A 26,174-nucleotide genomic window follows, 5' to 3' on the forward strand; every position below is an offset into this window, starting at 1 on the left:
CAGCCTGGGCAACATAGTGAGACTCCATTTCAAAAACAACAAAGTAAGACACTAGAAATAACCCAGTAGCAGAATGAACTCATCTTGGTGTAGTCTTACAGTGGATGTCTATACCACAGTTAAAATGACTGAATTACATTTGTAGGTGTCAACGTAGATAAATCTGGAAAACAATGTTGAATGAAAAAATCCACTTGTAAGAGGATACTCACTATGTGATATGCTTCATAAAACTAAAGAACACCTGAAACAATACTCATTTGTTGTGGGTACACACGTGTGCTACAGACAGGAAAAGCACGCTCTCGGTTTTTCGTCCTGGGAGAGATGGACAGGGATGGAATGCGAGAAGCCTTCAAATATAACTAAAACACTTCATTAAAAAAAATCCTGGCCGGGCGCGGTGGCTCACGCCTGTAATCCTAGCACTCTGGGAGGCCGAGGCGGGTGGATCGTTTGAGCTCAGGAGTTCGAGACCAACCTGAGGAAGAGCAAGACCCCGTCTCTACCAAAAATATAGAAAGAAATTATCTGGACAACTAAAAATATATAGAAAAAATTAGCCGGGCATGGTGGCGCATGCCTGTAGTCCCAGCTACTCGGGAGGCTGAGGCAGGAGGATTGCTTGAGCCTAGGAGTTGGAGGTTGCTGTGAGCTAGGCTGACGCCACGGCACTCTAGCCCGGGCAACAGAGTGAGACTCTGTCTCAAAAAAAACAAAAAAAAAACAGATTCTGAGTAAATGAGACAAAATGTCCACAGGTGTCATATTATTTATCTGTACTTTTCTATTTCTTTGAATTATTCATATTTTAAAGATTAAAAAATTAAAACCCTAATTATTGCCAAACAGTAAGGAAAAGTATAATGTAGAATGTGAAAATCACCTAAAGTCCCATCCCTCAGGGAAAATAATGGTTAACACTTTTTTGCTAGTTCTTCCATACACATACATGCATACCCACACACACACACACACATTTACACACATAGATGTGCTCATGTATAAATATTTTATTTTATTAGAGGGATCATGTTGCAAATACCATTGTGCGACTTGCTTTTTTATGTACAATGCGTCTTAGACCTCTTCCTATTATAGTACTTCTAGGTCTATATCATTGTTTAAAGGCAGGCATTATTTAAACTTATTAGTTTATACAATCCCTAATTGATAGGCATTTGTATTATTCTGATTTCTTATTATTTAAATCATACTGTAATTAAAATTTCCTAAATATGTGTATGTATATGTGTGTGTGTATATATATATACATATATATATATACACATATATTTTTTGTGTGTGTACCTGTATGAGTATTTCCACAGAATAAATTCTTAGAATAGGAAATTATAAATCAATGAGTGTCAACATATACTTTTCTTTTTACAATTCTAGCCATGAGTTGGAAATTCTTCCAGCAAAGTGGAGATTAGTGAAGTTTATATACTATAATTGCAAAAGTATGAAGACTGTTTAAAAATGACAAACTTTTTATGTTAAAAGGAAAACACTGCAGCCTCCTTGTGAGAATAATTTTTATTTTAGCATGCATTGGGTAAGAAAAAGGTAACAAAAAAGCTGTTCTGAAAGCAATTACGGTTCGATGTGAAATCATATTTATTAATCACTATTTGAAAAACAGAATGCTATATGAGGCCTACAGATAATCCCAGTAGACTCACGGATGGGAGAATCATCACAATAATTCTGCTGCCCCTGGAGACGAAACCTCTGATATTCATCATTTATGACCCAGTAAAAGAGAGGATTTCAGTCCTTCACTGACTTTTCACTAGGTGGTAAAACAGTTTCTAAGCAGATGATCTGTTCCTGTATGTCTCGCCCTGCAGACTCACTTCCTCAAACCCCCTGGGATCTGATCCGCTGCCTCGGAGAACCCCCACCCCAATTATCTGCTGAGCCCTCGGCTGGTGCAGTTAACCTGGGCCAGCACCGCTTTAAGCACTTCCCATTTTATCTTCCATAACAGTATCCTGACCATGCTGCTTGTCCTTTGAACTGGAACCAGGATATATAAGGAAAGAAACACGGATGTTCATGCAATACGGGGAAGCACTTTAACCCTCTCTTGGGGTCTTCACCCTCAGATGTGCTCGATCTTGAGCAAATAAAAATTCTGTGACCCCAGATGCCCATCCAACTATCACTTTCTATTTCCTTTCACAGCCAAACCTCTGGGAGCATTGCTATTCAGACTGTCTCCACTCCCTCCCGTCTCCAATCCACCCTGTCTCACTTCCATGCTCACCTTTCCTCTGAAGCAGATTCACCCCAGCCCCTGAAACGTCCACATAACTAAGTGGAGTAGAAGCTCTGACCCTCTGAGCTCTGGATGCTGGCGCCATCCCCACGTGTTACCTGTCGAGACGTTGTCGTTCCTTCATCTCCATACACCACCCTCTCCTGGATGTCCTCATCCCTCACCAGCTGCCTGTCCTCATCATCCTTTGTCTAATCTTCCTCCTCTGCCCAGCTTATAAATGTTCAGAATTCTTCAGATGTTGTTCTTTCCTTAACCATTTTGATGAATCCACTCTTGCAGTTTTAAATATTATCTAGATGCCAGTGGCTGTCAGTTTCATCTCTGAGCTGAATTTCCCCTCTGTACTCCAGACCCCATCGACATTGGGCTTCAGAAAAGTATTCCCAACTCCCTAATCAAAATTGGCTTCCCCTCTTCCCCAGCAGCTCTGGTCACAATTGTAAATTAAATATTTTTGTGATTCCCTGCTTCCTTAGCTCATATGTCAAATTTTTCTTCCTAAGGCCTCTTTCTAGCATTTCTGGGAAACTATTTTGTTAGGTACTAAAAAGGGAAGTAACAAATATATCAGAAGCTTGACGGTGTCGTGTAACTCAGTAAAATAATTTTATATTGCAATTCTTAAAACTGAGGCAGGGGAGATAGCGGCTAAAGTCATAAGAGAAGAAGAGACCACCTGATAGTGACAGGTAACGTTTGTGGGCCACTTACCAGGTATCAGGCAAGGTTCTAAGCACAGTATGTGGATTAGTGGATTATCTCATTTACTTCTCCCAGCAACCCAGTGAAGTCGGTTCTCTAGCATCCTTATTTTACAGACGCAGCCTGGAAAAGGGAAGTGTCTTGCACAAGTCCAGCTAGAAAAAGATAGAACCAGGCTTCAAATTTGAGTAATCTGGCTGCAACAACTGCACCCTTAATCACAGTGCTTGGCTGCCCCTCAAGGAGAATGTTTCTTATTCTAGTTTGTCACTTGCTCTTCTAAGGACTTCAGAGAATCCTGCATCTTGGCTGCCCAACATCTAACTGGCTGTCATCTTTTGCCATCTTCCTTTTCCACAAGACCAGTTGATGGATTAGAAACCTAGACCTCCTTGCTTCTCTGTACCATCTCTACAGACTAAGTCATCATAAGTACAACCCCCAGACTCAGCCTTTCCTTCTGGAGGTCGGGGGGGCTAATTTGTGAAATGTTGCCACCTTGGATTCCCGTGGTGCTCTCTTAGACAAGTCTGGCACTGTGTTATGTCATTTATGTATGTGTCTGTCCTCTAAGCTAAGGATGAACTCCCTAAGGACAGAGACACCTCCTACCTCCTAGACACTTCTGAATTCCCTGAAATGACATATTAGTACTTGTCCAAAAAGTAAATGACTATCTCATAATTCATTAATTAATAGCATGATAGAATGCATTCAAGGTCTGGATTTGGCTATGATTCATAAAGAAGGCTTAAAGTAAGGCATTAAATAATTCCTAAACACTTTAAATAACAAAAATAAAGGTGGACACATTTTCAAATGATACCACTTCAGATCAAGCCAAAATTACCGGTAATCTAGTTAGCACTGAAAACCGTCCAAGGCATGCAATAACAATACTTCATTTCCTCAGTGTGGAACCTGTGATTTGTATTAACACAGAAAGGTTTTAATGCATTTGTTGCTAACTGGGACAGTAAGTAGCATACTTTGCTTTGTTTACAATAATGTATTCCATGAGAGCTACATTTACTGGGCTTTTATTTTGTTAAGTTCAAAGATGACTGTTTAAGGGTGCATAGTTTTAGTAAGAATTGTAAAAGATAATTTAGTTTAATTGAAGTTAGATTCACTTAGAGAGAACAAAATCAAATAGACCTCTCAAAAAAAATCGGTATCCTATTGTCTTTAAACTTGCATTGGTGTTTGGATTTCTAGTACTTGTTTAGAAATAATGGTAACTACCAAATTGAATATACAGTCACTGTAGCGTTAGTAATTTCTTTTTTATTTGCAAACACACCTATGTAACTTTTTAACATATACTTGTGTACTATTATATCTTGTAGACAAACTAGAAAACTGCGGGATGCTGAACAAGAAAGAGATCGAACCTTGCTTAAGACCATCATTAAAGTTTGGAAGGAGATGAAATCCCTCCGAGAGTTCCAGAGGTTTACGAATACACCCTTGAAACTTGTTTTGAGAAAGTAGGCTTTTTTCAAAAATTGTTTTATTGGACTATACCATACGTTGAGAAAAATGTATAAAACATGGATACAGTTTAAAAAATAACTACAAATGAATAACCACATAACCACTCCCAGGTTAAGAAATAGAACATTGGTATTTCTTAGAACACTGCTAACCTCAGAAGCCAGCCTGTTCCTTTCCCCGACACCAACCCCTCCATCCCAGATGTGGCAACTACCTGGACTTCTGAGGTCATTGTTTCCTTGCTGTTATAGTTTTGCTATCTGTGTGTACTCCCTAAGAATACATGGTTTAGTATTGCCTGTATTCGACTTTTATGGAAGTGTATTGTGTGCATTCGTTAGTAAATATACACTTGTGTCTTTTCTTCAATACTATGTTTGCGAGATTCAGCTACTTGACAGCACATAGTTTGTTATCTTTGCTTTATAATACTTCATTATATGAATACAGCAAAATTTGTCCATTTTACTGTTGATGGGCGTTTGAGTTGATTCCATGTTTTAACTTTTATAAATACCACCTCTATAGACATTTCTGTACTTGTCTTTTAGGATACATGTGCCCAAGTTTTCCAAAAATATACCTGGAAGTGGAACTGTTGAGTCTGAGGGGATGCATTTCTCCAACTTGACGTGCTGATTCCAAACATTTGCCAGAGTGATTGCGCTGGTTTCTACTTTCACCAGGGTTCCCCTAGGTCCATATGGTGCATGTCGCCTGGTAGGGTCAAACATGAACATGCTGCTAATCTGCTGGCATGTTTTCATTTATATTTCCCTGACTACTCATGAGGGTAAGCGTTTTTCATACGTGATTATTTGGATTTCCTCTTTTGTGAGGTGTCTGTTCAAGGCTTTTGTCCATTTTTGAACTGGATTGTTTGTCTTTTTATCTTTTTTGGTAATTTGCAGAAGTTCTGCATATATCCTAGACATAAGAACTTGTTAGTGGTGTGTATGGCAGATATCTTCTCCCCCTCCACAGTTGTCTTTTTACTCACTTTTTGGTGGTTTTTGATGAATAGAAATTCTTAACTTTAAAGGGATATATTAGTCCTTTCCTTTATGATTGGTGCTTTTCGTATGTTGCTTAAGAAACTCTTCCCCTGAGTCAGGTAGACATTCTACGATATTGTCTCCTATAACCTTTATAGTTTTATCTTTCACATTTCATCTTTAATCCATTTGGAATTGATCTTTGTGGTTTGAAGAAAGTAAGCTTTGATAACATTTATGCTGCCTAATTCACTAAACTGTTACATATGCTTAAGAGTACAGTTTATCACAACAAAACCATGTTCTATGTATTAATGCAAAAGTGTCTCTGCTGTACATCTTTGTCCCTTCCTGTTTGTTTCTGCTGGATAAGTGTTGTGTCCTTTTGTCTACACAAAAAGGAACAAATTTAGGCATCTGTCTGACACATTGCTTTCAAAACAGTCATATTTTAGCCAAAGATGGCTGCAAACTGCGATTTTCTTGGGCTGTAATCATAAAACTAAAAAAAAAAATCTTACACTTTTCAGGACAAATATATGATTATGTGCTCTTTGAGAGCAAGGACCTTGTTGTCATTTTATATCTGGTCCCCAGTAGAGCACCTGTGACTTAGCATCTACTCAGTTAATATTGGTTAACAAAAAACAAATTCAAATATTCTATTCTAGAAAAACCATGGATGTCTCCCAGAAATTCCAGTGTTTCTGCTTCCAAATTCCATCTCCCAAGCTACCGCTACCACAGAAGCAGTATATATAAATCTATGGTAGATTATTCTCTCCCTCCTTTCCTTCCTCCCTCTCTCCTTCTGTCCCTCCCTACTTCCTTCCTTCTTAAGTTTATAGGATAAACTAAATTTCTAAGCAATTTACCCATAAGGTCATAATACCCCTTCCTCCAATAAGCAGCTGTCTCCCAAATTCTTCTGGAGTGCCCTTTTTTCACATTCTTGATTCATCTAGTCACCTTATGACAAAGCATAATTTTCCTATAAAAATTATTCAAGTTTCTAATAGTTTATTGATGTTTCTGAATAGCAATGAGAAAAGTGAATGGTTCTCTGTATAATCAGAGATGGAACATAATTTGGGGGCCAGATTTCCCCAGTGTTTATAAATTTCAGGTACCACTATGTATCCAAAGTGATTTCTTGGTAGTTAGAGATCTGTAAGAGCTTGTGCCTTGGGGGACTGTTCATTGCTAAACCACCAGGCCACACATGGACATAAGCAAACATTTGTCAGCTCCAGGCCCTTGACTGTGTTTATCTGAAACAGAGGGACAGTGGAACTTGGAAGTCGGACGTGTTAGGAGAAACAGCTCAGTCATCAAGTTGCACCCCTCCAAAGTCCTGGGCGGGTTGGTGGTGCTGCACGTTGGCCACCCCTCACCTGCACAGTCACCTTGTCCGTTAACATATACAGGGCTCAGAAAAGATGACCAGCGAGGAAATTTTCACATTTATTTAATCTAGTGTCAACATGGCCACAGCATCTTTTTTTGGAAGGACAGAGCACAGAACTGAAGTTCTCCAGAACACACCGTGGGAACCTCTGGTTTGGGTTGGGCTGGTCTCCTGAAGGAGTATCAGCAAAACCATCAAAGAAAAACTCAAATCGTCAATCCAAAGTCAAAAAAGTGATTTGATGGTACTACCAAAATGAAGTGATTCCTCAAAGACTTGTCGAGTTAATGAAATAACTAATGAAACGTCTGTCACCATCAGCTGAGAACTTACAGACACCGTGTCAGCACACTCTATGGGTCATTTAACTCAGAGTGGCATTTATTGCTTAGCGTTCAATAGGTTGGGCTCATATTCCAGCCCCTCCACTCACCAACTGTGACTTCTTGGGCAAATTACTTAACTTCTCTGTGCTGCAGTCCCCTCATGCATAAAATGCAGATAATAATAGTATCTGCCTCGTGAGGTTGTGTTAACACATGCAATCCTTTTAGAAGAGGAACTGGCACATAGCAAGCCCAATTGCTGTTGTTATTGCTCTCTTAATTTCAAGAAATAACCAAGGTACTGTAAATTATTTTAAAGGGAAAAAGTTGACCAGAAAGCAGATGAAGAAGCATATGAAGCAGAAATTCAAGCTGAAATAAGTGAATTGTTGGAAGAGCACACAGAGGAATACGAACAGAAGATGGAAGAATACAGAACATCGTACCAGCAGTGGAAAGCCTGGAAGAAAGCCCAGGTTTGTAAACACAGGCCTGACCAGGCAGGGTCAGGGAGGGTGGGCTAAGGGACAAAAGGATTAGTGAAGTGACTGCTTAATGCATCTGTTTAAAATGCATTATTTAAAAAGCCACCCATCTAGCTGCTACCAGAGCCAGCATTGTCCATAGCTAGTTCTGTGGTAGCACTCTGTGACTATCTGGGTGAAAAAACAAGTAAATAACATAGTAATCGCCACTGCATGTGTCAAGCACTCTGCTAAGTATTTTGCATGTATTATCCCATGGAATGTAGGGTGTGGATGCTTCTGAATTTCCCTCAGAAAATTATATAACTTTATGCACATGACCTGCAAAATTGAATCCAAGCATGAGCAATAGGGCAAGGTGGCTTGCAACACTCATTGTGTTCACAAGCCTTATTTTAATTTCAAGGTATCCCCTTGGCCTTGAGAACCAATATCAATGATAACATGAATAGCTAACATTTTTTTAAGCTTTCTAGGGACCAGTCACTATCATAAGTGCCTTATGCTCATTTTAACAACCCTGGGAGGAGTTTCTTATGCTTGTTCCCATTTTGTAGATGAGAAAACAGAGGCACAGAGAGGCCAGGTGGCTTAGTAACCTGCCTGAGTGCACACGGCTGGTTGAGGTGGGGCTGGATTTTGCATCCAGGTCCGTGTGGCTCTGACGACTGTGCTCTTCAATGAGATTCCAAAATTCCTGTTTGACATCATGTTGCCTCTTACCCAATAGAGGGCCAAGAAGAAGAAAAAGAAACAAGCAACAGAAGAACATCCCGAGGAAGAGACTGAGGAGCCGTATGCTGAGGAGGACCCCGTGAAGCCCACCCCCCCGGAGCCCACTGATCGGGCAGCGATAGAGCAGCAGGTGAGGGAGAGAGCCGCCCGGAGCAGGAGGAGGCCTGGGGAGCCCACGCTGCTCCCCGAGCTGAGCCTGGCGGGGAGTGTGACGCCCAACGACCAGTGCCCCAGGTGAGTGGACGCTCTGACCACGAGTGAGGCTGACGTCTGACACACACTCGCACGTGTACATGCACACGCACATGGGCATGCTGCGTGGAGTGTACGTCTACTGACCTACAACAGCATGATCAGGAGAATCGGGGACTCTCTGTAAATACATGTTAGGTCGAACCTCATGAAATTGGTGACATCTGCCCACGTTGGGAGATGTCATATGGCTCACTTACCTAACGCCTCCCCGCTGCCCACTCAGGAGCACACTAGGTAAAGCTGCCTGTAGGAGAAGCTTCCCAGTCACAAATCCATGCCTGCTCTTCACAGTGGCTGTCTGTGTGGCTTTTGGTTTGGGTCCCTTATCAGTAACCTCAACGTGTCTTTTCTCTCCACTGGTAGCATGTCCCTCCACCCTGGCATGGGCACTGAGGCCTCTCCTTGACCCTGATTTCAGCTGCTCCTGGAGCCAGCTGCTCTCTTTGAAGGCTCATAGAACCTCCCAGAGGGAACTGTGGGGGAGCCCTAGAGCTTGTGTCTAAGTCAGGCCACCTGTAGCACACCCTCCAGATGTGATAAAAATATATTTATAGACATTCTTATTTGATGCCTATTTATTTATTTCCTATACCTTATAGTCATGGTTCTCAAAGGATAGCCCTAGAGTCAGCAGCATCAGCCTCACCTGAGAACTTGTTAGAAATGTAAACTCTTGGCTTCTACCTGAGACTTTCTCAGTCTGAAAGTCTGGGGTGGGGCCCAGAAAACTGTGTTTTCACAAGGTCGTCACGTGATTCTGATGCATGTTATAGGATATCAGAATGGCTTAAAGGGCATCTATTAAAATCATTGATACCACCAAATCCCAGTCTTCAATCTCCAGTAAACAGAAGAGCTATCATGAATATCATAGACTGGAATCTCCAATATCCCAACATAAAAAGTGAGAATTCAAATCAAAGCAGTCAGCCTCCAAGTTCATTAGGATGTGGAGATTAATTCAGATGTCATTATAAGACTAACTACAACCTTCTTGATTTCAAACTTCTGTTAAGGTATTAATGGTTGATTTATTTTTAAATTGTAGCTTTTTGTGTATTTTCATGTGTTCTCTCAATTTCACATATTTAGATGCTATACGTAAGTTATTCTCTAGCACTAAATTAGCTATTGTCAAGCCACAAATACCATGCCACATAATTTTGTCACAAACAATAAAAATATGTGATGACAGAGCATGGTTTTGAAAATCTGGTCTTGATTTGGTAATCTTTTATGAGTGGAGTCCAAGTCTGTGGGTGTCTTAGATACTTTTTACAATTTGGTATTAAATGTCCTTTATAGAAAAAATGCTAAAGTGATTTGAGCAATTTCGTGTCTGAGATAGGTCTAAATTGTAAAGACATAAAAAGTTAAAACTACCACCCAGTTTAATGACTAGACAATTTATGTTTGTGATGATGAAAAATTCTGGAGATGGATCGTGGTGGTCGCACAACATTGTGAATGTACTTAATGCCACTGAATTGCAAACTTAAAAATAGTTAAAATGATGTTATGTCATATATATTTTACCACTACAATAAAATTCTTTTTTAATAAACTACCACCCAAAAAAACCTGAGCTTTAGATTTTTATGCCCTAATCTTTTCCTTTCCTCAACAAACTTGAATTGCTATTGACTTAACCAATAATAAGCATTTTGGGGCAGGCATCTCTGCAAATATACGCAATAAAATTAAAGACTACTTTGGGAGGTTTTGATTTATTTTTAACTTTCTGGCTGTAAGAATGATACGCTTCAACTTTTTCAAGGTACCAGCATATCTTTTATTGTGATTCAAATTATCTTTAAAAATAAGGAACATTACTTGATATCCTGCCTGTCTCCATTGTGTAGTCACTTATTATCTGAAAATGTTGAGAAAAAGCTTGGATTTTGGAGAAATAGACTTGATCTAACTGCTATAATATGCTACTATAATTTTAGGATAAAACTTCTTATCCAAATTTAAATCATTACTATCCCTTATGGTTTAAATTCACTCCACTTAACAAGGAATATGTTTACTTGGCTTCTCCGTAAGTTGCACATTGCAATATTTTATGGCAGCAAGTTCTGTGAGACGGTGCTATTTTGGTTAAACGGGGGCTGACAGAACCGCCTCCAGTGTACCTTGTTATGTTCAGTGTCCACTTATCAAATATTCCAGCGATCCTCAGTACATTAATGCTAATCCCACCTGCAAATGGTTTCTTTCGCAGGGCAGAGGTCTGGCGAAGGGAAGATGTCAAGAGGCGCTCGGTGCACTTAAAGGTGCTCTTCAACAACAAGCAGGTGTGCAGGACGGCCAGTCGGCAACTAGGGACAGACTTCCGAGTTCACTTTGGTCAGATTTTCAATTTGCAAATATTCAACTGGCCGGAGAGTTTAACACTTCAGGTACACATTTTTAATTATAGTAGCTGTCCCATGATTTTTTGCTCCTTGCAAGTGTCAGTTGGTTTTAAGTCATCCCTTGGCTTTGCAGGTGTCTTGATAGGTTCTCAAGGGGGATAGGTCAGCCTCTTCCTTGGCACATCTGTTCCTAAGGTCTTGGCAGAGAGAGATCTGCTACCCCACTTGCCTCCTGAAAGAGCTGGCAGAATAACGCAACATGATGTCAAACAGGAATTTTGGAATCTCATTTAAGAGCACAGTCGTCAGAGCCACATGGACCTGGCTTGAGATGGGGTGGGGGCTGAATGAGGGTGGGGGATGGGGGATCTCCAGCTCATTCACTGAAGAAATATTTCAATATCACCCTCTACCAGGACCCTAGCATAATATAACAAAGAAATCAATTCTGCCACAATCCCAGGTGGTTATGATGGGGGGCGGGGAGAGATACAAGGGCTGGGATCCCCCCAAATGAATAAGTCTTCCCCCTAGCCTAAATCCCACCGTTAGCAACATATTTACTTGTGTCTGTTTCAGTTTTCTAGGGCTGCCATAGCTAAGCACCACAAACTTGATGGCTTAAAAACAACAGAAATTTATTCATTCTCAGGTCTGGAGGCCTGAAGTCTGAAATCAAGGTGTCTGTAGGGCCATATTTCCTCTAAAAGCTCTAGAGGGGAATCCTTCTTTGCCTCTTTCAGCTCCTCTTGGCTCTTGGAATTCCTTGGTTTGTGGCAGCATAACTCCAGTCTCTGCCTCCATCTTCACACGGCCTTCTCTGTGTCTCTGTCTCTCATTGCATTTATACCCCACCTTAATACAGTGTATTCTCATCCTGATATTTAACTAATTACATCTGCAAAGATCCCATTTCCAAATTAGGTCACATTCTGAGGTTCTGGGTAGACATCAATTTTTAGAGGTGGCTATTCAACCCACTACAGTGTCTTAAAGCTTTTTTGTTCTTTTGGTGCATCCTTGCTTCTGCTGCTAACAGATTTCTCCCTTATGATTCTAATAGGCTTGTTAACTAAGGTTGCAACTATATGGCACACATGCCCTTGCTTCCTATCCTCTGCCCTGGCAGAAATCCCTGATCCTCATCCACCACTCACACAGGAATTTCTCACTCCCATTCACCACCCCTGCCAGAAAAGAATAATGGATTCTGAATTTTTCCCCCCACTGAGCCTGGATTTAACTTCAGAATCCTTTCCAACACAGTAGTCTAAGCAGTCACTATCTATTGATTATAATTGACATTAAGTCTGTGGGTACTAATACAGCTGTATAATTATTAATAAAATATTTACATACTTCTGTACTGAATGGTAACTAGATGCTGCCCTGAGCCCCCAAAATGCCACCCTAGCCACACAGACCCCACTTCCAAGATCCCCAGGACCTTCCCACAGGTGACCAGTTAAACTGGGTGGCTGAGCAAGCCTGGTGCCTGCAGGACTCTGTTCCCAAGCTGTGGCTGACAGCTCTTCTGAGTGGTTAGTGCCTGGCCCTGTGTGTTGTTCAACATTTTGAATATCAACTCCTGCCTAGACCTCAGTAATAAAAAACCTAAAATTGGTAGAGGAAGTTTAATACATCCAAGATAGGGTGTTCTTTTGACAGTGGGAAGGAAGCACAGTAGAAATACATGGAGAGAGAGTAGGGAACCAAGAAATGGTCCCTAAAAGGACCAGCACTGTGTACCCAAGGTCAACCTATACAGCTTAGGATTTTTCCAGAGCCTGTGGCAGTTTTGTCCACACCTTTTATTTTTTTTCCTTCAGGAACATTATAGTACTTTATTTTTTTTATTATTTTTTTTTATTTCAGCTCTTCATGGGGGTACAAAAGCTCAGGTTATATACATTGTCCATGTCCCGCCCATCCCCCTGAGTCAGAGCCTCAAGCGTGTCCATTCTCCAGACAGTGCGCCTGGCACTCACCATGTAGTCGTACCTCCATCCCCTCCCCCCACCCCCTACCTCCCCAAGTCAGCACCTTCAAGCATGACCATTCCCCAGATGGTGCGCAACGCACTCATCATGTAGGCATACACCCATCCCCTCCCCCCACCCCCACCTCAGTCTCATATCCAATTGGTATCCTTCCCCGATGTGCATTTAGGTGATGATCAGGGAAACCAATTTTCTGGTGAGTACATGTGATGCTTGTTTTTCAATTCTTTGGATACTTCACTTAATGTAATGGGTTCCAACTCTCTCCAGGAGAACCAAAGAGATGTCGTATCACCATTATTTCTTATAGCTGAGTAATACTGCATGGTATACATATACCACAGTTTACTAATCCATTCATGGATTGATGGGCATTTGGGTTGTTTCCACATCTTTGCAATTGTGAATTGTGCTGCTATAAACATTCGGGTACAGGAGTCTTTGTTATAGAATGACTTTTGTCCTTCTGGGTATATGCCCAATAATGGGATTGCTGGATCGAATGGTAGGTCTACTTGAATCTGTTTAAGGTATTTCCATAATGCTTTCCACAGGGGTTGCACTAGTTTGCAGTCCCACCAGCAGTGTATGAGTGTTCCTGTCTGTCCTCATCCACGCCAACATGTGTTGTTTTGGGATTTTTTGATAAAGGCCAAATAATTATACACTTTGTATGGAATCAAATAATTATACACTTTGTATGGAATCAGAGAAGACCCCGTATAGCAAAAGCAATTTTAAGCAATAAAAACAAAATGGGAGGTATTAATTTGCCAGACTTCAAACTATACTACAAGGCTGTGGTTCTTAAAACTGCCTGGTATTGGCACAAGTGCAGGGACACAGACCAGTGGAACAGAACAGAAAATCCAGATATAAAACCTTCCTCATATAGCCATCTAATCTTTGACAAAATAGACAAAAACATACTCTGGGGACAAGAATCCCTATTCAATAAATTGTGCTGGGAAAACTGGATAGCCACATGTAGAAGACTGTCCACACCTTTTCATTTGTACTGAGGGCAGAGGGTGGGCCACATTTACAAAACATGGAGCATCAAGCCTCAAGCCAAATTCCTTTGCTGTGTTAATAGCAGTATTGATATCTGCACAATTGAAAACATTTTTCTTGAAATTTTAGAACTTGGCTTAATCCAGTCACTCACATAATTCTTTAAAATGCCATCTAAATTTTTAAAAATGGCTATATATTCTGGAACTTGAAAAAAATAGAACTTTTTGGTTTTTGCTGCAAACTTAATAGGTATAAGAGTAGAGAGCAAGTAAAGAATGAAAAGGGATTGAATTTGGAGGTTTGGCAAAAAGCTAAGATTTCCTTAAGCCTGAAAATTCCCTTTCTGAATATCATCCCTGGGAAAATAATCTTTCTACAAGTTTCTACTTCTTTTCCCTCTTGATTTGTAACTCTGAATGGATCCAGAGAGGGAAATGGGGTGATTTTGTCTGAAGGTGAGAGTGGAGAGCTCCCAGCTCTATGCTGGAAAGGGGACTTGGCGGCCTATGCTCAATTCCATTTCAGATACGTTAAAATGATGAAATCGAGTGTTCTTGATACCATTACTGCCTGATTAACAGCAGCCTTTCATGGCCAGGGATTCCCTGCAGGGGCCCAGGGGGCAATGCCCTCTGTCTGGACAGCGGGGTTTGGGAACATTGAAAATCTGAATGCCTTTGCAGGAGAGTTCCATTCTGCTGGTTCTCAAGCCCCACACCTTCACTGGTTCCCCACATTAACCTGCCTGCGCTGCCCCTGAACACATTTGCTTAAGTTAAAGTGTAAAGTCAGACTTACTGCACACAAAACATTGTCTAAATTAAGAATAAAATTTCACTGAGAAAGTAAATAAACACAAACTCCGGAAGCCCACCGGATGCTTTTCTGTCACCTGTTCTGAATACAGCAGGAGTTGCTGGGGGCCCACATAGGGTCCCTCCCTTTCTGCATTCACAGAAGAGCAGAGATCTCAGTATTCAGAGTTCTGTGTCCTCGTTTGATACTCAGAGTTAACGCATCCTCCCTGTTCCTCCCCTGCAGGGGAAAAGCTGATGTGAGGAAGACATGAGAAGACCAGATAAAGAGCTAGAAGGGAGAGCAGCAGATGGTACCGTGGCAGGTAGGAAGGCGAGGGAGCCTCAGCAAGGAAACCCCCTGAAAGAGAGTCAGAAAGACCGAGAGAGGGTGCCAGGGCCTCCCCTCCACAGTCACCCAGCCCCGCCTCCCCTGGTTGGGGGGAGTCTGCAACCCCCTCCCTCCCGCTGTGGGCAGTTCCAAATTTACTGAATTCAGAAGGAAAGACTATCTTCTGCCTCCCACAGCACACTACTATTTTATTTCACATATATTCTAAAATACAAGCAAAGCCTCTAACACTATCCCTTGTTTACTATCTTGAATATTAGCTTGCTGTGGATGTTATAGTCAAAATAATTTTTTAAAGTAATATAACAAGAGTAATTCTCTGAAATACTATGAAGTAAATTTTTTAAACAAAAAAACAAAGTTTTCTCCTTTACTTCCAAGAATACACTCGTGGGCAATTAATTTGGCCCTAAGAAATGAATCATGTGTTTTTTGTTTTGTTTTTTTTTAATTACCAGGTAAGGGAGTCTTGGCTAAGTTCTTATGCCATCTAAAGGGATTTGATAATTGATCAAATCATATATCACAACAGCATAACTTTTTATGATTAGGTAGTGGCTATGGATGAAATTAATGTAGGGGATATTGTATTTCAAGTCTCTAGGAATAGTGCTAATGCTGTTTGGAAATTTTCCATTGAATTGCTAGTTTTGAATGAGGGAAAGTTTAAGAATTACTGGTAACTTCAGAAGGGTAATAAAAAATTACCTTAAGTTCATCTGTTTACACTAGTGCTAGCACATTCTTACTTTTAGAGCCTAATGTATTTCAGGAAAAGTTCTGAAAATCTCAAAACAACAACACATGACTTGATGACTAAACAACCAAGTCATGAATGCTGCCGCTCAATTGTTAAGAGCCAACTGAGGGTCTAATACCGTGCCAGGAGCGTGGTGGGGAATTGCAAGCCTCATACACAAAGGAGCACACAGGGCCCTGCCTCAGGGAATTCAATCCAGCTGGAAGATAAAAGCGAGCTCCAAAGAAACAGTGCTCATTGGTGAACTTACATGAAGGACCATTGAGGGGAATGGTGTGATGATGATGTTTGATTTCTTGCATGTGTTTAACCATAAGGCTCGAGCATCTTAGCCAGGCTTGAGATAAGAATGCCACGGCAGTCCTACAAGCAGAAGATGAGTCCAAAGGCTGGCCCAGGAGTGAGAGGATGGGATCGGGGACTGGCGGTAGACATGGGAAGGGGAGGGATTAAGGCAACATTGCAGATCAATCATTGTCAATTGGTGGCATCCACAGAGCTTGATGACAGTTTGACTGGAGGGAGTAAAGAGAAGTAGAATCAAAGTTGGCCCCAAGAGAAGGGTGAGATTAGACATCATGGACCAGGGGAGTTGGAACCAGACCAGAGTCCTTCCAGAAAGGTCTTGAAAATCTTGGCTTCTGAGGTCTTTCCAAAATAAATGCTTGGCCTTTCAAAAATGAAATTTGACTTAGAAATTTAAAAAACTTTACCTTCATTTGTTTCTTACTCACATCTGTAACTTTACCTTACATTCGTCTTCTGGACTCCAAAAAAACTAACAACAGTAATACTGCTGGATGGCTTTTACATTTTTTAACATTATTATTTTTCCTTATGAATCAGTCCTATTGAGCTTTTATATTTCTGGCATGAGGAAAATATTGTGTAAATATTTAATAATATCTAGTGTAAGATAACAATTATTGAACAATTACAATATGCCAGATATAATTTTAAACCTTTTTCATGTATAAACTCATTCAGTCTTCACCTATGGTAGCTGTATTATCATCCCTGTCACACAGAGGGAGAAACGTGGAGGAGTTAAGTAACCAATCCTGAGGTCACACAGCCAGAGGGACAGAGCTCAGGGACAGGCCTGTTCTCTTCACCACATCACTGTGCTGCAGCCACCTATGGTTTGTACCTTCCATCCAGCAAGTGTTTATCGAGCATATACTTTGGGTGAGGCACCAAGGGAAACAGGAAGATGAACTGGATGTGGTCCCTGATGTGACAATTAGGCTGCAGTGGGGAAGTGACACGAGAACCTGGTGACTGAGGTCCAATGGAAGGGGAGGAGAGAAAATGAAGATACTAAGAAGAGGCTCCCACCCCAGAGCCTTGGCAGAAAAGGGAAGGAGAGAAATGGAACAGGGATTTGAAGGGATCATGGTTTACTGTAGGGCATGTGGTCAGCTGTGAGACAAGAATGATGACTTTGAAAATAAGGAAAATTGGGGGGCTGGAGGGGGGGAGATCATATCCCACAGGATGCTGAGGGTGGGATCAGGACATGTTGGAGGGATTGGCCTTAGGAAGGTCCCTTGAGGAAGCAGTGCTGACCCAGGAGAGGCAGGTAGAGGGCAAGGCTGTGCAAGGCGTTCACGTCAGATGCCCTCAACCTTTTCAGTGAAGGAAGGGAGTCTGAGGACATGAGAGTGGGAAAGGTTTGGGTCAACACTGAGCAGCAGTGGGGCCATCAGCCAGGACTGGTGAACGGCACCGCAGGCAGCTGAGATTAAAGAGCAGCCACTTGTACGGGATCCAAAACTCCCAAGGGCCAGAGATGAAACTGTGATTTCTTTAAACCAGAGAAACACGACTTAAAACCATGCAGTATACACTTTACTTCAGGATGGAATATACTTTTTATCTATCTTAGTTTAACTTCCCTAAATATCTAAGGTTCATCTTATCTATACGATTGTAAATACTGTTAGCAGGTAAATTTGTACCAGATTCTTGAGTTAAAAGAAACAATATTCAAAATGCAGGGAAAGTAATAGTGATTTCATAAATGGCCCTAATTTTGCAGCAGTTGATTTCATTGCCATTCCGAATTCACTGCAGCTTTGCCTTACACAACAGAGGAATTTTTAAACAGCCGAATGTAAATCAAATTCCATTTGCAGTCTTCTTTATTCATTAACATTCCATGTTCAAACACACGTGCACACACACATGCTCATTTTGCTGAGAGCAGAGTGCTTCTCTAATTTCGTCCCCACCCCAAGGCACACTTGGTAACGTCTGGAGACATTTTTCATTATCGTAGTAGGTGGGCAGCTCCTGGCATCTCTAGTGGGTGGGGACTGGGGTGCTGGTAAACATCCTGAGATGTGCAGCTCACCACAACAAAGGATTATCCAGCCGAGACTGTCAATAGTGCTGAGCCTCAGAACCCCTGGCTGAAAGAGAAAACAAAAATTAAACTTAATTATACAGAAAGCCATTTATAAACACTGATTTAAAGCCCAAAGCACCCGTTTCCCAATTTTTAAAAGCGACATTTTATCCTAGCATTAAATAGCACTGCTGCTACCTTAAACGAGTAAGGTAAAAGGTTTGGGGAAATTGTAACTGTTTTATGGCTTTTTCAGAATGAATCCATTTTTTTAAATAAAAAAGATGATTTTATAGGGACAGTAGTCCCCATTAGCAAACCCTTTAGTCCCCTAGAGTCCGTCTTTGCTTCTGTCCCATAGACTTGGCGGCAAGAGTCCCCCTTCAGTTTCTCTCTGGACACCAGATAGGAATGTGCTACTGAGTCTGGGAACAAGAACCGTTCCGCTGATGCCCACCAAAAATGCCCACGACGTGATCACTGTGTTCATTGGTCCTCACTGAACACGGTGACCGGCACAGGGCATACTCATCAGGAATAAAACCGTTTTTCATAGGATTGTGGTGAAGATTAAACAAGATAACATACCTAAAGTCCCTAGTGGGCTTCATACAAAAGGATGGTTCAATGAATTAAAATTTTGTCAAAAAAGTTAAAAATTTTTTAAATGAAAGAAAACACACCATTTACTCAGGCTGAAACTTTATGCCAATGAGTCAATAATTTAACAGGTCAAACCAAAGCCTCCTGTGCAATAAACAATAACCTACTACGTGTTCTTTAAGTTGTGTAAGATTATAGAACTATAGGCTCTTAAGAGTACTGGGACAAGCAACAAATGGCGGTCCTTTTACCATCAGAGTTCCAAACCAGTAACAGTATAAAGAAAAAGTGTAAAAAGAACAAGGGTCACTTATAAATTGATAGATGCTTGAGGAACATATCAATCAATTGTAATATATGGAATACATTTTGATCCTGATTCAAACAAAATATCGCAGAACTTTTTGAGGCTCACAAGGAATTTGAAAGTTACCAATAGTTGATGCCATTAAAGAATTACTGTGATACTATAATATTAATAGTATTGTAATTATGCCTTATCTTTTAGAGATACATATTGAAATATTTACAGGTGCAATGGTGTCTAAGTTCAGGATATTGGAGAGGAGGGAAATGTATAGATGAAATAAGATTTGCCATAAGTTAGTGATAGTTGAAGCTGGGTGATGGGTCAGTGGTGTTTTTTGTGGTTTTTTTTTGAAACAAAGTGTCACTCTGTTGCCCGGGCTAGAGTGCCGTGGCGTCAGCCTAGCTTACAGCAACCTCAAACTCCTGGGCTCAAGCAATCCTCCTGCCTCAGCCTCCCGAGTAGCTGGGACTACAGGCATGCGCCACCATGCCCGGCTAATTTTTCTCTATATATTTTTAGTTGTCCATATAATTTCTGTTTGTTTTTAGTAGAGACAGGGTCTCGCTCTTGCTCAGGCTGGTCTCGAACTCCTGAGCTCAAACGATCCACCCACCTCAGCCTCCCAGAGTGCTAGGATTAAAGGCATGAGCCACCACGCTCTGCCTGGGTCAGTGGTATATTACCATTCTTGTGTAGTATATGTTTGAAATTTTCCATAAAAGATTTTTTAGTATGGACCAAAATATCACTTGTTTTTACTGACGAAGATGAATTTGGAGAGTGTGGCTCAGCTTCCTCCTGAGCCTCCTGGACTAGGCAGACTGGGCCACCCCATCAAAGGAAAACCCTGAACAATCACAGGTCTCTTGGTGGGCACCGCCTGGGGTCCTGAGTTCAGTTCCTAAGGAGTTTTCTTCTTTGTCTTTGACCCAGTGGTCCCTCCAAGCTCAGTCAGTCATCTTGCAGATTGAGCTATGGATACCAGGGTGGTGAGACCACGATGGTAACCAGGCACAAATTCATCCTCATGCTTGGAAAAGGACTCAGTTCACGTGCTCTGTAAGGGTGGGTGGGTGGAGTCGATCCAGAGTGTCATCTTTGTGCATTCAAGTGGCAAGTGGAAAATAGTGATGACAGGGGGACTCTATTGCATAAGGAGAAAAATATGAAGATTAATTAGTAGAAATAATAGTATAGAATCAGCATTTTTAAAGAAATGTGAACCAGAGAGGCCTCATGGGGGGAAAGAATAAATCACAGGAAAGAAGCCAGCAGAACTGTGGAATATTTTGTTATCTTACTGCAAAAGTGAGGTGAGTCAAGAATACAGGAGATCAAATAGAGCAGAGGGTCCAACTAAGGTTGGGTTGTACATTTTTAATCTATGTTCCCCTGGCAAAGGTCCTTCATTTCATGGCGATGGCATCGTAATGGGACACACCGCAGCAATCAGTATCAGAGCTGCCGATTGGCTGAGTCTGGGAGAAGGTCTGAGAACAAGATGGCTGGGGTTTCAGCAGCTAACAAATAAAATGAGTGCTGGAAGGGAAGAATCTGAGAGATTTACCAAGTAGTAGATTTAAACATGACACTCTGGAATGGTTCTGGGGTGTAGACTCTGGAATGGTTCTGGGGCGTAGAGCTTCTCCTACTGACTTGGAGGTAGGTGCAGACATTAAACCATCTGTGGCATGTCCACATTGTCTCACACTTTCCACCTGATGGCACTGCACTCTGAAAGCAGCCTGAGCCAGGGAAAAGAGGAAGCCCATCCTCTGAGTAACCTGTGTGTTGGTTTGGAATACAAACAACTATCTTTGTCTGCTACTTTAACTTCCCCACCCCAGGCGATTAGGCTGGGCAAGAAAACAGTGTCAACAGTTGGGCTGCAAACAGGGTGTAGGCTGGTCTCCATGAGGACCATAGTAACACACAACTTTCTACCCTGACAGGGGCCCTCTGGGCTGTAACAGTGACCAGCACAAACACTAACAATGTGGACGGATTATCTGAGAGTGAGCATATTCAACTGGTGTTTTTATGGCTGTTTCTCTTCTCTGGTTTTCAGATCTATGAAACTGTTGGACACAGTAGCTCCACCTTGCTAGCAGAAGTATTTCTGCCTATTCCTGAGACCACCGTGGTTACTGGAAGGGCTCCGATTGAAGAAGTGGAGTTTAGCAGTAATCAGCATGCGACACTGGACCATGAGGGAGTTGGAAGTGGTATGGAAAGCTAATTATCCGCAGTGGCTCACAGTTTCACTGTCAGACTTAAATATATCTTATATATCTTTTTCTTTCACTTCTCAGATAACCAGATAATTATAACATCGTTATCAGAAATTCAAATTCAAACACTTATGATATACAATTTTTTGCCAAGTCATTTTTTTATGTACACTTAGTGGCGATGTAATGCTTATAACTATGCAACTATGAAGTACATAGTTTGACATTATGAATTAGAGGCCTTTAAAATGCCCTTTGGTGCCTTCATTCTACATCTAGAAACTTTCCTAAGAAAATAATTTGAAATGGGGACATAGCTTTGTGTATAAAAAATGTATATTACAATGTTATGTATAAGTCTGAAAAGTTTAAAATAACAATTATAATAGGGAGATTTTTCATTAATATTCCCTCATCTACAATTCTGATAAGATACATAATGGGCTTTATTCACTCTATCCTCCATGTTTCTCTTTTTTTTATGTTTTCAAAATATTAAGGTGATACAAATGTTTTTGTTACATGGATAGCTTTATAACGCTTTAGTCAGGGCTATAAGTATGCTATTACCTGGATATTGTTCACTGTATCCTCCCCTCTTCCCTCCGCCTTCCTTCGTTATTTCCAATGATTTTTAGTTCTTTTTGTGCCCATCAATTGGTTCCAAATTATTAGAGAGGACGTGTGGTGTTTGTTTTTCCAGTGCTGAGAAACTTTACTTAGGATAATGATCTCCAGTTCCATCCAAATTGCTGCAAAAGGCATTAATTCATCCTTGTTTATGGCTGAGTAGTACTCCACGGTGAGCACAGGGGTCTTTTTGATGAAATGACTGCTTTGCCATTGGGTAGATACTCAGTAGTAGGATTGCTGGATCGAATGGAAGGTCTACTTTTAGTTCTTTGAGAAATCTCCATCCTGTTTTCCATAAAGGTTGTGCTAATTTGCAGTCCCACCAACAGTGTATAAGCATTCCTTTCTCTCTGCATCCATGCCAGCATCCATTGTTTTGGGACTTTTCAAAAAGAGATATTCTGACAGGGGTAAGGTGATATCTCATAGCGGTTTTAATTTGCATTTCCCCTGTGATTAGTGACAGCCCCGGCACTCTATCCTCCTAATTTTTCCTGTGTGTAGGTGCCTCCGCACAGATTCCTTCAATCTTGTTGAATGATTCCTCCAATCGTGTTTCACAGTGTTCCTTCTGAGAAGAGCTATCTGTGGGGAGGCACCTGCCTGCAGATTGCCACCCTTTCCTTGAGAGTGGCACGCTGGCGGGCTGCTGCTGTCTTCCTAATCTTCTCTATGTTTCTTAACCTTTCTGTAATATATTTGATATCTTTTCTTTCACCACTACATCCTATGCAATTTCTTTAAATTTGTCTTACAAGTCAAATCACTGGAATTTGTCATTGTGGTTTGCCTTTCAATTACTGTATTTTTCAACCTTAGAAATTCTATTTAGTTCTTTTCCAATCAGTTTGGTCAGTTCTGATAGCCATTTGTCCTTTCTTCAGACTCTGAATAATTTCTTTTATTCATGCATTCATTCATTCATTTTATTTAAACACATTGAAGAAGTTTTTTTACTATTCTGTATCTTATCATTCCAATACCTGTCTGCTTATTGCTCTGATTCTGTTGCCTCTTGTTCGTGGTGACTTGTGCCCTCATGTGTCTGGTGATTCTCTATTATGAGCTTATATCTGGAACTTTATCTGCAATGTTTCTTTAAGGCCCAAATCTAATCACTCCAGTCTGCGGACCTAGGCTTTAATTCCAGCTCTGATATTGACAAGCTGTGTGACTCTAGTAGTTATGTAACCTCTTCGAATATTATCTTCCTTATTCATAAAATGGATCTAATGATATCCCATTTAGTATCTTATATAGTTATTTTGAAGATCAAGATAGGATGTTCAATTTGAAGGGAAGATCTTTGAAAAACACAAAGAAGCTATTACAGTGTAATAACAATATTATTCTGTGCCAATAATTAGTAACTAGAAATACAGACTGTGAAGTTACCGTATTTAGTGCTTGAAAATCTTTTCCTTTAGTTGACTAAACATTCTGCCCAGAGAGTTTTTTATCATTAATTTCCAATTGGTAGAGGCCAAATCAGTGGGGTTTTACTATAGCCACAGTAGCTTAGTAGTAACTTGTATTTGTTGTGTGATCACTATTTTCCAGGCACTAAGCGCTCTGCAAGTACTAACTCATTTAACTGGGGTTCCTCACTCCCACCTTAGGGTGCTTGTGTTAATACTTGTTGTTCTTTCTGCCAGGAGTGCTCTTTCTCAAAGTATCTACCTACACGTATCACTTCCTCACTTTCTTCAGCCATTTATTTAAAAGTCACTTCACTGGGGCTTCCCTGGCCACCCCACAAAGCACATATTTTCTATATACCTTCTCAATTTGTCACAAAGTATTTCTCTTATTTATCTTACTGTTGTTTATCTCCCCTACTCACATATGAACTCTATGAGAACCATGAGAACAGGGATTCTTTTCTTTTTTAAGAACAGGGATTCTTAACCGTTTTGTTTCTTTACTGCTATCTTCAGTGCCTGCAATAGTGCCTGGCATGAAGTAGAAGCTCAAATAAGTATCTTGAATGAATCGGTAAAACAAATGTCTTCAAAATAATTCTTTGAAGGAAGTGCTATTACTATCCCTAATTTATACATTAAAAAGAAACTAAGGCTCAGAGAAGTTAAGTCACTTCTCCAAGGTCACATAGCTGCAAAGTGGCAGAGCCACTGCATGCACACAGGTGGACCCACTCGGGAGTGCACCACGGTAACACACACTTTGCTGTCAGAGACAGAGCTGAGCAGCTGACCCTCAGCATTATCACCTGAAGAAATTCAGTGACGTTGGCTTGAATTGTATGTTCCATCCCCGCTACCCCCAGCCACTCCTGGTCCCATTTGTCCACTATCTGCCTTCTTGCCAGGGCTGGGCTCAATCCTTTCTAAACAACATCCTGTTTAATCCGGTGTTTTCCTAGGAGTACCCTTCTCATTTGAAGCTGATGGCAGTAATCAACTGATTTTGATGACCTCGGGGAAGGTGTCCCACAGTGTGGCATGGGCCATTGGAGAAAATGGGATACCTTTAATTCCTCCATTGTCACAGCAGAACATTGGATTTCGGAGGTAATAAGTGGTTAGAATAAATTGATGACCAATGTCAATGTTGGCATTAAAATATCAAAGGGATAGAAAGCCTGCAATATCATATTCTTTCCTTTTATTGTCAGGTGCCAGTATTTTCAAGGGTTTTTTTTTTAAATTGTTCTTAAGGTAAAAATTAAAATATTAATAGCCTAACAAATATTGAGTGTTTTTCAGCGCCAGAGACAGTGAAGAGAACTTAGCCTTCACAATGACTCTGTCTGAGTGATTGAGGTTCTTTCCCGGCCTGGGCCTTCCTCTGTCAGAGCCTTCCTCTGTCACTCCCCAGTACACACTTCTTGAGTCCATCATTTCACCACTGCAGGCCTCTGTTGCCTCATCTCTAAAATAAAAAGACTTATTATTCTGATCGTTGAACTTGGAAAGTGTCGTTTTCCACACATGGAAACACAGGCAGGGCTTGCCTTGTTTCCTCGATGCCCTCTGCATCCGTGGGATAAAAACCGCAAGGAGACGCTGCCCTGCACTTTCTAAGGCAGAAGACACTCCCAGTGGAGGCTGGGCTGTGCCTTTGAGCATAAGAACTCTGCATTTATTTCACTTGTATTTAGTGCTAGAGAAATCTCCTGGGGATTAACGCAGCCCAACTCCTCAGGAGAGGGGGTAAAATACAACAGAAGTAAGTAACAAGATACACAGAACTGTTAATAAAGCCCCAGATCGACTGTGCTGACCACTTTGGCTTCCCTCGGATTCCCTGTGTCCAAAGTCAGTGCCTAAATTCATTGTTTCAGAGTTGTTTTTTTCTTTTGGTTTGTCTTCAGCTACAGTGCACCCAGTGGCCCGGGATGTGAGGCTTCTGGGGCTTCCTGCACTAGATGCAGAGGTTCCTCCTCACTGGCCGGGATCCAGGGATGGGTGGGGTGGCAGTGGGGGTGGGGGAGGCTTTTGTGCATTGGGCAGAGTTGTAGGAATGCATCATACTGGTACTCCTTCCATTTGTATTTCCTGATAGCAATTGTCAAATAAAGAAAAATGGCAAAAGTCCTCCTTATGATAAGATTGTCTGTCATGGAGGATAATAACTTCCTTAAGCGATGCTGTCCCTGGGATTTTGTGGTCCGGATGCATGCAGACTGCTCTGTGGTAAAGTCAGTCACATGGAATCAACCATGTTTTTTTGTTTTTTTTCAGTGCTTTGAAGAGAGCAGATGCCATTTCATCTATTGGCACATCAGGAGTGACAGACATGAAAAAGTTGGCCAAGTGGGCAGCAGAGTCCAAGCTGGACCCAAATGACCCCAACAATGCCCCTTTGATGCAGCTAATCTCGGTAATGTGGCAAAAGGCACACACAACGTTGCTCAGTTTGGCCTGATAATGTCAGAAAAAGCTTGGCCCTTGTCCTGAGGAAATGAGGTGCTGCAGATAAACACTTAGCCAGGCACAGTCCACATGCAGTAAATATTAGCTATTGTCGTCATTACTCTTACCTTTAACCTCCATAAAACCCTCAAAGAAAGGTTTTATTTTCCCCATTCTATAAAGAGGAAGCTGAGTT

General features: G+C 41.2%; 1 protein-coding gene across 1 annotated transcript in view; it reads left to right on the forward strand.

Moving 5' to 3' along the window:
- Positions 1–26,174, forward strand: part of CC2D2A (coiled-coil and C2 domain containing 2A) — a 123,264-nt gene that overhangs the window by 49,118 nt on the left and 47,972 nt on the right. The window contains exons 14-20 of the mRNA XM_045550400.1: positions 4,342–4,482; positions 7,538–7,694; positions 8,434–8,672; positions 10,921–11,098; positions 21,308–21,464; positions 24,487–24,634; positions 25,808–25,946. Coding sequence (XP_045406356.1) covers positions 4,342–4,482; positions 7,538–7,694; positions 8,434–8,672; positions 10,921–11,098; positions 21,308–21,464; positions 24,487–24,634; positions 25,808–25,946 — 1,159 coding nt within the window. The remainder of the gene's footprint in view (positions 1–4,341; positions 4,483–7,537; positions 7,695–8,433; positions 8,673–10,920; positions 11,099–21,307; positions 21,465–24,486; positions 24,635–25,807; positions 25,947–26,174) is intronic.

The sequence above is a fragment of the Lemur catta genome, chromosome 4 (genome assembly GCF_020740605.2).
Source record: "Lemur catta isolate mLemCat1 chromosome 4, mLemCat1.pri, whole genome shotgun sequence".
Classification (NCBI taxonomy): domain Eukaryota; kingdom Metazoa; phylum Chordata; class Mammalia; order Primates; family Lemuridae; genus Lemur; species Lemur catta.